General features: G+C 39.2%; 3 protein-coding genes and 1 long non-coding RNA gene across 4 annotated transcripts; 1 reads left to right on the forward strand and 3 right to left on the reverse strand.

Moving 5' to 3' along the window:
• The first annotated feature begins 18 nt into the window (after positions 1 to 18).
• Positions 19 to 770, forward strand: LOC148204027 (uncharacterized). Its single transcript, XM_088106863.1, has 2 exons — positions 19 to 133; positions 219 to 770. The coding sequence occupies exons 1-2, from the start codon at positions 80 to 82 to the stop codon at positions 639 to 641; spliced, it is 477 nt and encodes a 158-aa protein (XP_087962989.1). The 5' UTR covers positions 19 to 79; the 3' UTR covers positions 642 to 770.
• A 3,518-nt stretch (positions 771 to 4,288) lies between these two features.
• Positions 4,289 to 5,213, reverse strand: LOC148204028 (uncharacterized). Its single transcript, XM_088107545.1, has 2 exons — positions 4,527 to 5,213; positions 4,289 to 4,441 (listed from the first exon to the last, which is right to left on the reverse strand). The coding sequence occupies exons 1-2, from the start codon at positions 5,211 to 5,213 to the stop codon at positions 4,289 to 4,291; spliced, it is 840 nt and encodes a 279-aa protein (XP_087963671.1).
• A 2,139-nt stretch (positions 5,214 to 7,352) lies between these two features.
• LOC148204029 (uncharacterized) lies at positions 7,353 to 7,897 on the reverse strand. Its single transcript, XR_015784492.1, has 3 exons — positions 7,724 to 7,897; positions 7,529 to 7,632; positions 7,353 to 7,444 (listed from the first exon to the last, which is right to left on the reverse strand). It is a non-coding gene; the product is annotated as an uncharacterized LOC148204029 (long non-coding RNA).
• A 9-nt stretch (positions 7,898 to 7,906) lies between these two features.
• On the reverse strand, positions 7,907 to 10,051 carry LOC148204030 (uncharacterized; the record flags this gene model as incomplete). Its single annotated transcript, XM_088107833.1, has 6 exons — positions 9,428 to 10,051; positions 9,218 to 9,343; positions 8,462 to 9,135; positions 8,307 to 8,388; positions 8,143 to 8,232; positions 7,907 to 8,053 (listed from the first exon to the last, which is right to left on the reverse strand). Coding segments are annotated over exons 1-6 (1,731 nt in total), but the record flags the coding sequence as incomplete, so codon positions are not given.
• Between the last annotated feature and the right edge of the window lie 3,209 nt (positions 10,052 to 13,260).

A 13,260-nucleotide genomic window follows, 5' to 3' on the forward strand; every position in this document is an offset into this window, starting at 1 on the left:
TTTGTCTTAGGTATGGTTTTTTGAGCTCTTTGTTCCACCAAAAGGTCCTATTGATAAATTTCCACGAATATTGCATTGGATGAATATAAGTGTTGGAGACAAGTTCGTTAAACGGTGTATGGAGACAGGTTTGGTAAGTTGTTTGTTATCGAAAGTTTTGTTATGTTTTCATATATTGACCAAAGTTGTGTAATGTGTAATGTGTTGTTAAATTTCAGGTTGTTGACGATGTTTATGGTGGTCCTTCAACGAAGGATAAGGAGGAATACAGACCAACACCTAAAAGAAAGGATGCTAAACCAAGAGGAAAGAAGAAACAAAAAAGAATTCGCAGAGAAACTTTTATGCGTGCCTTAGAGGAACAAGAATTTCTAATTGAAGAACTTAAAAGGAGGGTTGGAACTTTGGAGGCACAATTGGCTGAAGAGAAGGCAAGAAGGCAAAATAAAGATGACGTTGGACAAAGTGTGCCTCGTACAGAACCATCTGTGAACACTGGTTTTGTATCCCCTACTGACATTGACGGAAATGAACAACCTTTGAAGACGTATGTTAGGGTTGGATCACGAAGGCGTTACAAGGGAAGAGCACTTAGGACTCCATACACCGGGACCGTAGTGCTTAGAATAAAAAATGAGTGATCTGTGTATTTAGTTGATTGAAAATGTTATTTGGAAAGTAATGAAAATTGTAATCATTGTAAATAGATTAAGATAACAATGTTTAATGTATCTGATTTGGTTCAATGAAATAAAATTTGAGTTTTGGTTTGAATTGGTCTCATATTATATGTATTCAATACCATTGTCGATTTTAGAATGTCGTAATTTTTTTTGTCTCCTAAGTTGCAGGCTTGTTTGTAAGGTGTTGGTGTTTGAGTGGTCATTTTGAGTAACATGTTATGTGATGTGAGGCCAAGGAGTGTGGGGTGAGCCCTCATGAGTTGGAGGAGGAAGCTGTGCAAGGAATGAGTGAGAGTGCTGAAAAAAGGCTCTGGTAATCGTTTACAGCACCCCTATAAACGATTACCCGAGAGAAAATGAGAATTTGTACAGAAAGTCCAACACAGGTACTCAGTAAGATGAACAGGGGTCACCATTGGGAAAAAAACTGAGTTTTAGGCACTTCTGCACCTGTCTGAGGCTTGTGCATGTGTTCCAGTGGTGGGAGAGGGTGGATGGTGATGTGATGTGAGGCCAAGGAGTGTGGGGTGAGCCCTCATGAGTTGGAGGAGCAACCTGTGCAAGGAATGAGTGAGAGTGCTGAAAAAAGGCTCTGGTAATCGTTTACAGCACCCCTGTAAACGATTACCCGAGAGAAAATAGGAATTTGTACAGAAAGTCCAACACAGGTACTCAGTCAGATGAACAGGGGTCACCATCGGGAAAAAAACTGAGTTTTAGACACTTCTGCACCTGTCTGAGGCTTGTGCAGGTGTTAATGTGGTGGGAGAGGGTGGATGGTGATGTGATGTGAGGCCAAGGAGTGTGGGGTGACCCCTCATGAGTTGGAGGAGGAAGTTGTGCAAGGAATGAGTGAGAGTGCTGAAAAAAGACTCTGGTAATCGTTTACAGCACCCCTCTAAACGATTACCCGAGAGAAAATCAGAATTTGTACAGAAAGTCCAACACAGGTACTCAGTAAAATGAACAGGGGTCACCATTGGAAAAAAAACTGAGTTTTAGAGACTTCTGCACCTGTGTGAGGCTTGTGCAGGTGTTCCAGTGGTGGGAGAGGGTGGATGGTGATGTGATGTGAGGCCAAGGAGTGTGGGGTGACCCCTCATGAGTTGGAGGAGGAAACTGTGCAAGGAATGAGTGAGAGTGCTGAAAAAAGACTCTGGTAATCGTTTACAGCACCCCTGTAAACGATTACCCGGGAGAAAATCAGAATTTGTACAGAAAGTCCAACACAGGTACTCAGTGAAATGAACAGGGGTCACCATTGGGAAAAAAACTGAGTTTTAGACACTTCTGCACCTGTCTGAGGCTTGTGCATGTGTTCCAGTGGTGGGAGAGGGTGGATGGTGATGTGATGTGAGGCCAAGGAGTGTGGGGTGAGCCCTCATGAGTTGGAGGAGGAAGCTGTGCAAGGAATGAGTGAGAGTGCTGAAAAAAGACTCTGGTAATCGTTTACAGCACCCCTGTAAACGATTACCCGAGAGAAAATTCGAATTTGTACAGAAAGTCCAACACAGGTACTCAGTAAAATGAACACGGGTCACCATTGGAAAAATAACTGAGTTGTAGGCACTTCTGCACCTGTCTGAGGCTGGTGCAGGTGTTAATGTGGTGGGAGAGGGTGGATGGTGATGTGATGTGAGGCCAAGGAGTGTGGGGTGACCCCTCATGAGTTGGAGGAGGAAGCTGTGCAAGGAATGAGTGAGAGTGCTGAAAAAAGACTCTGGTAATCGTTTACAGCACCCCTGTAAACGATTACCCGAGAGAAAATCAGAATTTGTACAGAAAGTCCAACACAGGTACTCAGTAAAATGAACAGGGGTCACCATTGCGAAAAAAACTGACTTTTAGTTTTACAGACAACTGCAGTGTTATTAAGTGGTATTGGTTATTCTTATTGGTGTTTTACTCACAACTGCCATGGTATTAAGTGTATCATAAATTGAACATTACATAATAAATGTCGAGAATTGAGGAACCATTTTGAAACTAAACAACTTCATTTTATTAAATACTTGAAATGATCAAAGCAGGAACTAGAGTACATAGTTGTTTAAAATGCAGTAAAGAAAGCCTAAACAAGCAATTTTAAGTCTGAGGATTGTTTCCAGAAGCACTTGGCAAGTGTTGCAGTTGTTCTTCAATGTTCCCAACGCGCGATTGCAACTCATCAAACCTTGTAGTCATGACCATGTCCATGTTTCCAAATCTTGTTTCAAGGGCATCAAATCGAGTTTCAAAGGCATCAAATCTTGTACCAACAAAGGTTTGAAGTTGTTCTATGCGGTTGATTACATTATCTAGTGTTGTACATGAACTGCCTTGTTCATCATCTTGTCCTTGATTCTGTTGACCTTCTTGTAAGGAGGGATGGGGGGCGTTGCCTTTGGGAACCCATTCTCCTTCATCATTTTGCATATAACCAAATGATGCTACAACTTCACAACCAATTCTTTGCTTGAACTTCAGTTCTGAAATGGGATAACTTTCAGTAGGCACTTCAAAGTGTTCCATGAAGATGGTTATCAGATGTGGATACGGCAACTTTGCGTTCTCCCTTAATGCTCTTTTCATCTTATATCTAATAAGATGTCCCCAGTTAATTTGAATGGAATTGAAAAATGCCCATAGCAGCATAATATCCTCTTCGGATGCCTGACCAATATTGGTTGCACGAGGAATTAATACTCTAGTGAGAACGTAATGAAGTATCCTTGGTTGAACCTTCATTTGCCCCGCTAGTATTCTAGATTGTATGGCTGCATCATCTCTACACACTAGTTGCCTTGCAGTGACAGAATCGTATTGTTCTTTCCACTCATCTACAACTTTGCCTTCGTAACAAACACCATCAGATGGGAGATGAGTCAGTTGTTGAAAAAGATTAGGGCTCACCCTAATTTTGACCCCTCTAACTTCGCTTCGAATAACCCCCGTATCCGATATTGACATGTTGCTATAGAACACTCTGACTAATTGTGGGTGGTAATGTCTTCTTAAACACACAAATTTAGTCAGCCCAGCTTCGTGTAATATGTCATAGAATTGAAAATTTTTTCCTTGAAAGTATTCGTCCTCTACATACTTACTCTCCAAAATTTCCCGATTTACGAAATGTTGGGCATATTTCTCCTGTTGCTCATCCGACGAGAAGAGATCGTTGGTAGGCGTTGGAGGGGATGACGATGGTGATGGGCTTGGACTCCGCCGACGGCGACGTCCACCAACGGAAGAAGATGCCTTTTGTTTCTTCGTTCCACGATCAGCCATTGTATTTCGTTTAGGGTTTTGCACTGACAGAAGAGAGGTTTTCGAAACGAATTTGAGGAAGGATGTGTTTTGGGCGGTTATGAATTGCAAGTTATACACGTTATGCAGTGGGATAATTTGGTTTAATTAACTGAACACAGTAATCGATTACCAGAGCCTCGTAATCGATTACAATAGCCTCGTAATCGATTACCAGAGCCCCGTAATCGATTACGATAACATATACTGGTGTGCTCATATGCATTACATACATTCATTAAAGGAATTTCATGGAAGACCATTTTAACTTTCAAAACCAGAAAAAAGATACAAAATAAGCAGCAAACAAGTTGTATATATCAGTTGATGTTGTTATCGAAATTGTTATGTACAGCTGACAACAACGACATAAATCCAAAATGACCCATTTCGGTATGTTGTGATAGGTGGATAGTGTCCGCTTCAAATTGTTCACGGTGATCACATTCAACAACATTACTTGGTCTTTCGCCCTGAAACAACAAAACTACTAAGTTAAACATAATTGATAGACTAAAAACTATTTAATAAATATTTTGACCGTAAATAATGACTCACGCATTGTTCGGTGGGTGGTGTTGAAGTGTTTGTCAATGAAGTTGACTTTCTTCTTTTGGTTTTTTTCTCAACAGTGGACTTCAACCTATTTGTGCGTGGACGTCCTTTTCGCTTAACAGTTGCAGGACTGTGTACAAGGACATCAGATGTTCCAACTGGACTAAGTGGTATTGACGTGCATGCACCAGTATCGTATCTTAGTTGGCCTGCATCACTGATGATGTTATTTGTCATGGAAGAACTGAATCCAAATTTTGTACCCAAACAAATAAGTTCTTTTTCCAATTCAGTACTAGCTTCCTCAGACTCACATGCAACTTCAGCAATTTCATAAAAACGTTTGCACAACAGTTTGTATCTTTGCATCCGTGGTTCATTTGTCGAATTACTATACGATGTTGTTATTAGTGTGTGTCTTCTTCGAATGTTTTTGCTCCAGCGCCTCAAAATGTATTTTGAGGGAACCCTGTAAACATCTTCTTGGCCAAATACCAACAGGGAATGGCGACATATAATTCCTCTAAACTCAAACAGGTGGCAAGAGCAAGTGGTTGTCTGTGTGATCGGATCAAATTGAACTTCGTAAAATTTATCTGGTACATGATTACCCTCCCACATTCGTTCTTCTTTTACAGTGTAAGTGTTCCACAAGTCCTCCTTTAAGGTGTCTTTGATGAAACAATTCATCCTTGAACGGAATTCAGTTTGGACCTCCTCAAACTTTGCATGTGTGTATTCCACTTGAAATTGTCTCTCAATTGGTGACTGAGAACCACATGCAATAGTGGTGTTCATGGAGGAGAAGTCGGCTTCTATTTCCTTCTGCGCCTTTACCCTAAGTGCATTGTCGTATTGGACCACAAACTGTTGAAGTGTTGTCGTAGAATTGATAAATCCATCAAAAAAGGCATTCATTCCCTCACTTCTCTGAGTAGTAGACATGCCTGCCCAAAAATCTTTTTTCAAGTAACACGGGACCCATTTATGTCTCTCTTCGTACAAATTACATAGCCATTCATTTTCCTCCAATCCATGTTTGGTAAGTAGTTCCTTCCAACCATTTTCAAATTCTGATGGACAAATACAATCATATATAAGCGCATGTAGTTCGGTTTTGATAACGACATTATTTCTATACCCGTGCAATTTTTCAGGCAACTTCTTAAGGATGTGCCATAAACACCACCTGTGCCTCGTATGAGGAAACACTTGTTCAATAGCGTTGGCCATTGCTCTGCATTGGTCAGTAATAATACCTTGAGGAGTCTTATTACGCATGCATCTTAGCCAACATTGGAACAACCTGTGTTGGACTTTCTGTACAAATTCTGATTTTCTCCCGGGTAATCGTTTACAGGGGTGCTGTAAACGATTACCAGAGTCTTTTTTCAGCACTCTCACTCATTCCTTGCACAGTTTCCTCCTCCAACTCATGAGGGGTCACCCCACACTCCTTGACCTCACATCACATCACCATCCACCCTCTCCCACCACTGGAACACCTGCACAAGCCTCACACAGGTGCAGAAGTCTCTAAAACTCAGTTTTTTTTCCAATGGTGACCCCTGTTCATTTTACCGAGTACCTGTGTTGGACTTTCTGTACAAATTCTCATTTTCTCTCGGGTAATCGTTTACAGGGGTGCTGTAAACGATTACCAGAGTCTTTTTTCAGCACTCTCACTCATTCCTTGCACAGCTTCCTCCTCCAACTCATGAGGGGTCACCCCACACTCCTTGGCCTCACATCACATCACTATCCACCCTCTCCCACCACTGGAACACCTGCACAAGCCTCACACAGGTGCAGAAGTGCCTAAAACTCAGTTTTTTTCCCAATGGTGACCCCTGTTCATTTTACTGAGTACCTGTGTTGGACTTTCTGTACAAATTCCCATTTTCTCTCGGGTAATCGTTTACAGGGGTGCTGTAATCGTTTACCAGACCCTTTTTTGAACACTCTCACTCATTCGTTGCACAGGTTGCTCCCCCAACTCATTAGGGGTCACCCCACACTCTTTGGACTCACATCACATCACCATCCACCCTCTCCCACCACTGGAACACATGCACAAGCCTCAGACAGGTGCAGAAGTGCCTAAAACTCAGTTTTTTTCCCAATGGTGACCCCTGTTCATCTGACTGAGTACCTGTGTTGGACTTTCTGTACAAATTCCCATTTTCTCTCGGGTAATCGTTTACAGGGGTGCTGTAAACGATTACCAGACCCTTTTTTGAACACTCTCACTCATTCGTTGCACAGGTTGCTCCCCCAACTCATCACGGGTCACTCCACGCTTCTTGCGTTCACATCAATGACCAACACCCATCTCCCCACTCAGAAGTTGATCAAATCCTTCCCATTAATTACCATTAATTTTAGTGAAAATGGTCTCGTACTTTTCAAATTTTTATTATAATGCTGCGTTCATTTTTCAATCCCTAATTTTGTCATTATAACAAACACAAACGCAAAGTAAAAACAATTCATTTCGAAATCCAACCACTAATCTTATTACAAACACATACTGTACATTGTCAAATAACATTAGGTACATATTTGAACAGCTTATACATGTCAAAATTGTCAAATAACATTAGGTACATATTTGAACATCTTATACATGTCAAAATTTGATAATTTCTTAGCAATCCTAGACAATGCCGTATAGCTGTAGGGCTTCCATTCTTCTAATGTTGTCGTTGTCTAGGATTCAGTCACACACATATTTCTTTCTAATCTCAAGCAGCTCCTCCTGAAACCAACATTTTCCACATTAGAAACCAGGACATACAAGAATACTATCAAACACACAGTTCCAACTTACATTTGTATATTCAGGCATGCTTTTCCCGTTGTATTTTTCATCTCCATCCCAGATTTCCATTGCTTTCAATATTATTACTCCACAATCATGTCTGAAATAATATACCGACAACATCAGATTACTTTTGCCCATATACATCACAATATAATCCGGCAGTACAGTTGAAGAAACTTACAAGTTTGGTTGGGATGGGATATTTGCTTGTTTAACTGTCAAAGGACCAATACTACCTTCCGGTGTATTCATCAGGATGCAAAATAACCGTGCCATATTTTCAGCCTACCAGTTAACAAATACAATAAATAGTTAAACAATACAGGGTTATGTCATAATCACATGGTAATCAACAATGAAAGATGTCGAATCTTACAACGGCTGTGTCTATCCTTTTGCGGTCTCTAATCCCCTTCCCCAATGAATCAATCACAAAAATCTCCATTGACCTCAATTTCACTGAATAACACCACCAATGATCATCGTGGACAAATGGCAGAAACAACTACAAAAAATTTAAACAATTTCAGTAACACATTTACAACCAAAAGTCGACAAAATTTGCAAATTCAAGGTTACTCACAAAGTCCGCTATGAGTAATTCTTCAAGTCCAAAATGATCGGAACGCAAATAACTGTTATAGTTATGAAGCGTGAATACATGGCGATTCTGTGGACGTTTCCTATAATCTGTAAGAATATGGTGCTGTGGACAAATTCAAAATCATCAATAAAAATTCAATCAAAAATCCTTTCTTCAATCATAAATATGATACAATATCAAATTATATTTACCGAGTATAACGGACTAAAATGAATCCTCTTAACAACACCGCACAACCTTCTCTCAAAGTACATAAAGATCGTAGAAGCAAACAACACCACCTAGACAATAAAAAAATTTCACATTACTAACATAGACTAAAACATGAAACACAACCAAATGTGACAATACTAACCATGTTATCAACGTGTTTCATTGGGGCCAAAGTATAAATTGAAGTCGTGCTCAAGCTTTGGCCAATTATTTCGCTTACAACCCTAAACATACAAATATTAGTCAATCACAAACAATACATATTCCTCAACCACAACTACAATTCATACCATATACCTGTGTACGTAAATCTCTCTGATGCTCACTGCTGTATACAATTGGTTTACATCAACACTAGTGCTTGGATCACCAACAAAACTCCGCAATGGGGGTATAGCCAATGGCACGACCTCCCGTTCTTCTTCATCAGCATCATCATCTATTTCAATAAAATTAATGTTACCAACAGTTTCATCATCCCCTCTTACTTCAGCATGTGCACCTAGGGGGTCATCAACTTCATTTCCATCACCTTCTTCTTCTCCCCCAACTTCAGCATTCTCCTCACCTCCAACTCCATGTCCATCACCTTCTTCTTCTCCCCCAACTTCAGCATTCTCCTCACCTCCAACTCCATGTCCTTCATCAACTCCACCCCCAACCTCTTCATCAGTGCCACATGCATCTTCTTCATGAAAGATTGGAGTTTGATAAATTTCAAATAGCTCCCTAGTCAGAACTCCAATCTTGGCATTCAATGCTCTGATATGTTCGTTATTTTTCCTCAATCTCTCCTCCGCACCTGCTTCCCATGCCCCGTCATCAGAGCTTTCGTCTTCATCATCGTCTTTGTCAACCTTGGATCCTTCACCAAAGGATCCTTCACTCATTCCTCCGTCATCCATGTTGAAAGCTGCACGGATTTCCGGCCTATGACGATCTTCATTTCGTATATACCACTCCATATTTAACTGCACCAATAGCACACAACAAATTCAGACAAAATAGACAATCCATTTTAACACACAAAATAACAAAAAACAAAACACTTACATCTCCGGTCATAAAAATATTTTCAATTTTTTCGGTCCTTGATTTAAACGGGAACCATCTCATTATGCGCGGGAAAAACCGATGCGAAGGATGACCATGCAAAGAAAGTCTCTCAACCGCCCAAGCCTAAAATATCATAAAATTATTTCATCAAAATTAATTCACAATGTTCTGCACTGCATCAAAATAGTGAACTACATATCATATTACCTGCAACACTGCCACATTGCCACTGAGAGTGACTGACTGGGGGATACCTGCTCCCATAATTTTCTTCTTACATTTATTTAAATTCTCTACAATGTGTTTATGTACACCGGTGCACCAATCATATAGACACAAACGATCTAAGTCATCTAACACTCCAAAAGGCATGTTACAAACATGCCTTGATTTCCTAGGGAAATAGAAAACAACCAAACAAACTAATATATATAACCTACACACTACATCGACTTCAATGTTTTTATCATCAACAATGACATTAAACATGTCTGTCAAGTCCTTCAAACTGATGGTTTTTGATTTGAAACTTTCACCAACCAATCCACCAACTACTTCATCAAAGGGAATCTCTAAACCACCTATTTCTAAACCTAAGCTCATCAACACATCAACAACTCTAAAGGGCACCAACTTTTGACTAACTCTAAAACTGTTATCATTTCCAACCCACCTGCTAACCATAACCTTCAATAATTTTAAATTAACCTCCACAGGGTTATTAATATTCAAACACCACATAAATGGTGTCATCCTAATCCGATCCACATGACACTGTCGGAGTAAACGATTCATTTCAATAATTATCGATGAATCCATCGAGATAAGAAGTCGCCACTACAAAAAAAATCATAAAAATTTATTACTAATTACAATCCGTAAGATAATTAAATAATATATAAACAAAAAATTTAATTTTTTTCTTACACTTGCTTTTTTCCCTTCCATTGCAACGGCCCTAACAAGACAACATTCCACACTCAGTTATATCATTCAACTTAATGAAAACCAAAAACACAGAGTAAAACACAATGTCAGGGCTCGCCCATTTTTACTTACACCAAAATGTAAGGGTTTCTCTTTCGACGACAGACCCACACAAAGGATGGAAGGGTTGAACGCTGTGGGTAGGGTAAAGATGGAACACACGGCCACAGAGATCCTCCAAGGTTTCAACGCACGTTTTGAAGAAGGAGGAGAGAACGAAACCGAGGATGGAAGCTTCGAAGACGGAAAGAGAACGAAGGCTTCAACGAACGAGAAGAAGGACCACACAGCGAGAGAGAAGACGGACGAGAGAGAAGGCTTGAACGAAGGAGAAGAAGCAAGGCTCGAACGAACGTCTTTCGCACCCTAAACCGCCAACTCCCAAATCTTAAAAATTTAATCTAGAAAACCCAAAATACCCCTCGCCCCGGTTCCCTTTCTCTGGTTTATTTTTAATTCACTGAGCCAATGCACAGCTGCCACGTGGCCGTTGTCAAAACTGTGTCAAACTTTTGTTGTCCAAATAACATTTTCCTTGTCAAAAACCGAGACACACAAGGGAGAGATGTTGGAAATTGCATGGCAAACCTCCAGGAGAGGAGTGGGTGAATCGTGGAGGACAACAAAAGTCCCAAGTGCACGTAACATAAACAGAGATTAAAAAATCTCCAGCAGTAGGCAGTTTCAATATGGAAGAAATATTGAAACTGAAAAAGCTATTGGGGAATATGGAGGAACCCTCTAGATCATGTTCTCTTGTTTTCTTAGGTAAAACTTCTTGTATGAATACCTCATAATGTGAACTCCTGGATTGTGGATTCGGGAGCTACAGATCATATGACACACTTATTCCACTTGTTTCATTCTTATACACTCTTACCAAGTAATAGAAAAATTATTGTTGCCAACGGGTCAATAGCTAATGTTGCAGGATATGGTAATATCCAAGTAAACCCTAACCTTATGCTCAAAAATGTTCTCCATTTCCCGAACTCTCAGCCAGTCTTCTCTCCATAAAGAAACTAACCTCTGATCTCAATTTCTCTGCAATTTTTTCCCATCTCTATGTGTTTTTCAAGAACAAGACCCGGGGAGGAGGATTGGACTTGCTAAAGAAAAAGATGGTCTTGGTCTTTACTACTTGGAAGTATCTCAAGAATCCCAAACCAACCAAGCAAAATCCCTTCATAGTATAACAAATAAGGATGAACTATGGCTGTATCACTATCGTCTAGGACATCCATCATTTAAGGTGCTACAGTTTATGTTTCCACATTTGTATGAAAACTTAGATATCTCAAAACTTCATTGTGAACTTTTCTGGTTATTATTCTTTTTCAAGAATTTATTAACTGTTTCATTTTCTCTTTACCCTCTTGGTTGTATAAACTTTAATTTTTTTTGTTAAAAGGCAAGATCAACCACTTACATCTTGATGGTTCTACTGTTCTCTCTCATTACTGGAAGACTAAACAAAGAGAAATGGTAAGCAAGTAAAGGAAAAACCCAAGGTGCGTATAATAATTAACAAACCATAATTTACGTTCAAATCCATAAATACCCTTCTTTATTTTTATCTTTCCCTCACAATTTATTTCCGGTTACTCTTCTTTCACAAATGTAATTTATTTTTCTCTTCTCCTCGGCCCCTTTCCTAATTTATTTATTTTAATTTATGCTTTTTCTTGCAAATCTTGAGTTTATTACTTTAGGTTATTGTAGTTTAGACTTCTACTTTATTTTCTTGCACTTCTATTTCATTCTATTACGTGTCTAAACTTCTTTCAATTTAGAAATTCTATTGGATTTGGCTGCAGGTGTGGTGTGAAGCAATAAATAAAAAGGAAACAAAAGTGGGTTGAATTTTATTACGTGTCTAAATCTGAGTTAGTAGTGTGCCTTGATATTTATGACTTAGTTATCAATTATTGATATTAGGATTGGGTTTATTGAGAAGAACCATTGTGTTGGAAAGAATAAAAAGGATTGAGATGTGGAATAAACATTTATGTTCTTCAGGTAAGTTTATTTTTAAAGCACATTTATGTTTCTTTATCTTAGCTTGAAATTGATAGTGATGTCCTGCTGATTATGATGGATGGATTTATCTATGCAGTATCAGTTTGAGGCAATTAATTGAGAGCAACTAGGATCTTTTAGTTGCAGCTATTGTACAAGACCGAGAAAGGGAAGTCTTTGATGCCATATATATATCACCTTGTGCAGTCTGTTTAACTAAGGGCATATACACTGATCCGCACTTTGTAATCTGTATTGTAGGATTAGCCAGAAGCTAGAATGACCAAAGCGATGCCATATTTATCACCTTGTGCAGTCTATACTAAGGGCATATACACTGATCCACACTTTGTAATTTGTATTGTAGGATTTGCCCGAAGCTAGAATGACCAATGCTATCCACCAGCAACAAATATAGCACGAGAATTCTTACACAAGAAGTGGGAACATGGATCTTTCTGCAAAAAGGATGACCAGGACCGTAGCATAGGATTGATTGTTTTGTAATTGTTTTAATTCAATTTGATTTGTAATAGGCTTGTGTTAGCCTTGTGTTTTTCTGTTTGGTTTTATTTTAATTTGTAAAAGGCCATTAAAAGTCCAAGTGGTTTGAAAGAGTCCTTGGTGCTCTTTCAACTCTTGACAACTTTTCTTTATAGTTTGATTTAAAATTGGCATAGCTAGATTGGTGTGTGTTTTGTCAGCCAAAGCTACAAGCCTCATCATACGAGTAGAAGTTTATATTGATTGATGTTTGATTCCATGCTTAGGAGTGATCTGGGCTAAAAGAGATTAGAATTTAAGTCTTGTCACATTAGAGTCTGAAATTAAGAGTCTAATCTTTTGTTTGCCTCATCATACGAGTGTCCCTACAATTTTAAATTTGAGTTAATATTGTGCCTCAAATTTTGAAAGCCATATAAAATTCATTTTATTCAGAGTGCAAATTTTAGATGCTTACATTTGAGTTGTTGTTTATAATACAGTTGCAAGATGAATGCTTTATTTTGTGTGGCTATTTCTTGAGCCCAAAA

The sequence above is a fragment of the Vigna umbellata genome, chromosome 2 (genome assembly GCF_029865625.1).
Source record: "Vigna umbellata cultivar VRB3 chromosome 2, Vumbellata_1.0, whole genome shotgun sequence".
In the NCBI taxonomy this organism is placed as follows: Eukaryota; Viridiplantae; Streptophyta; class Magnoliopsida; order Fabales; family Fabaceae; genus Vigna; species Vigna umbellata.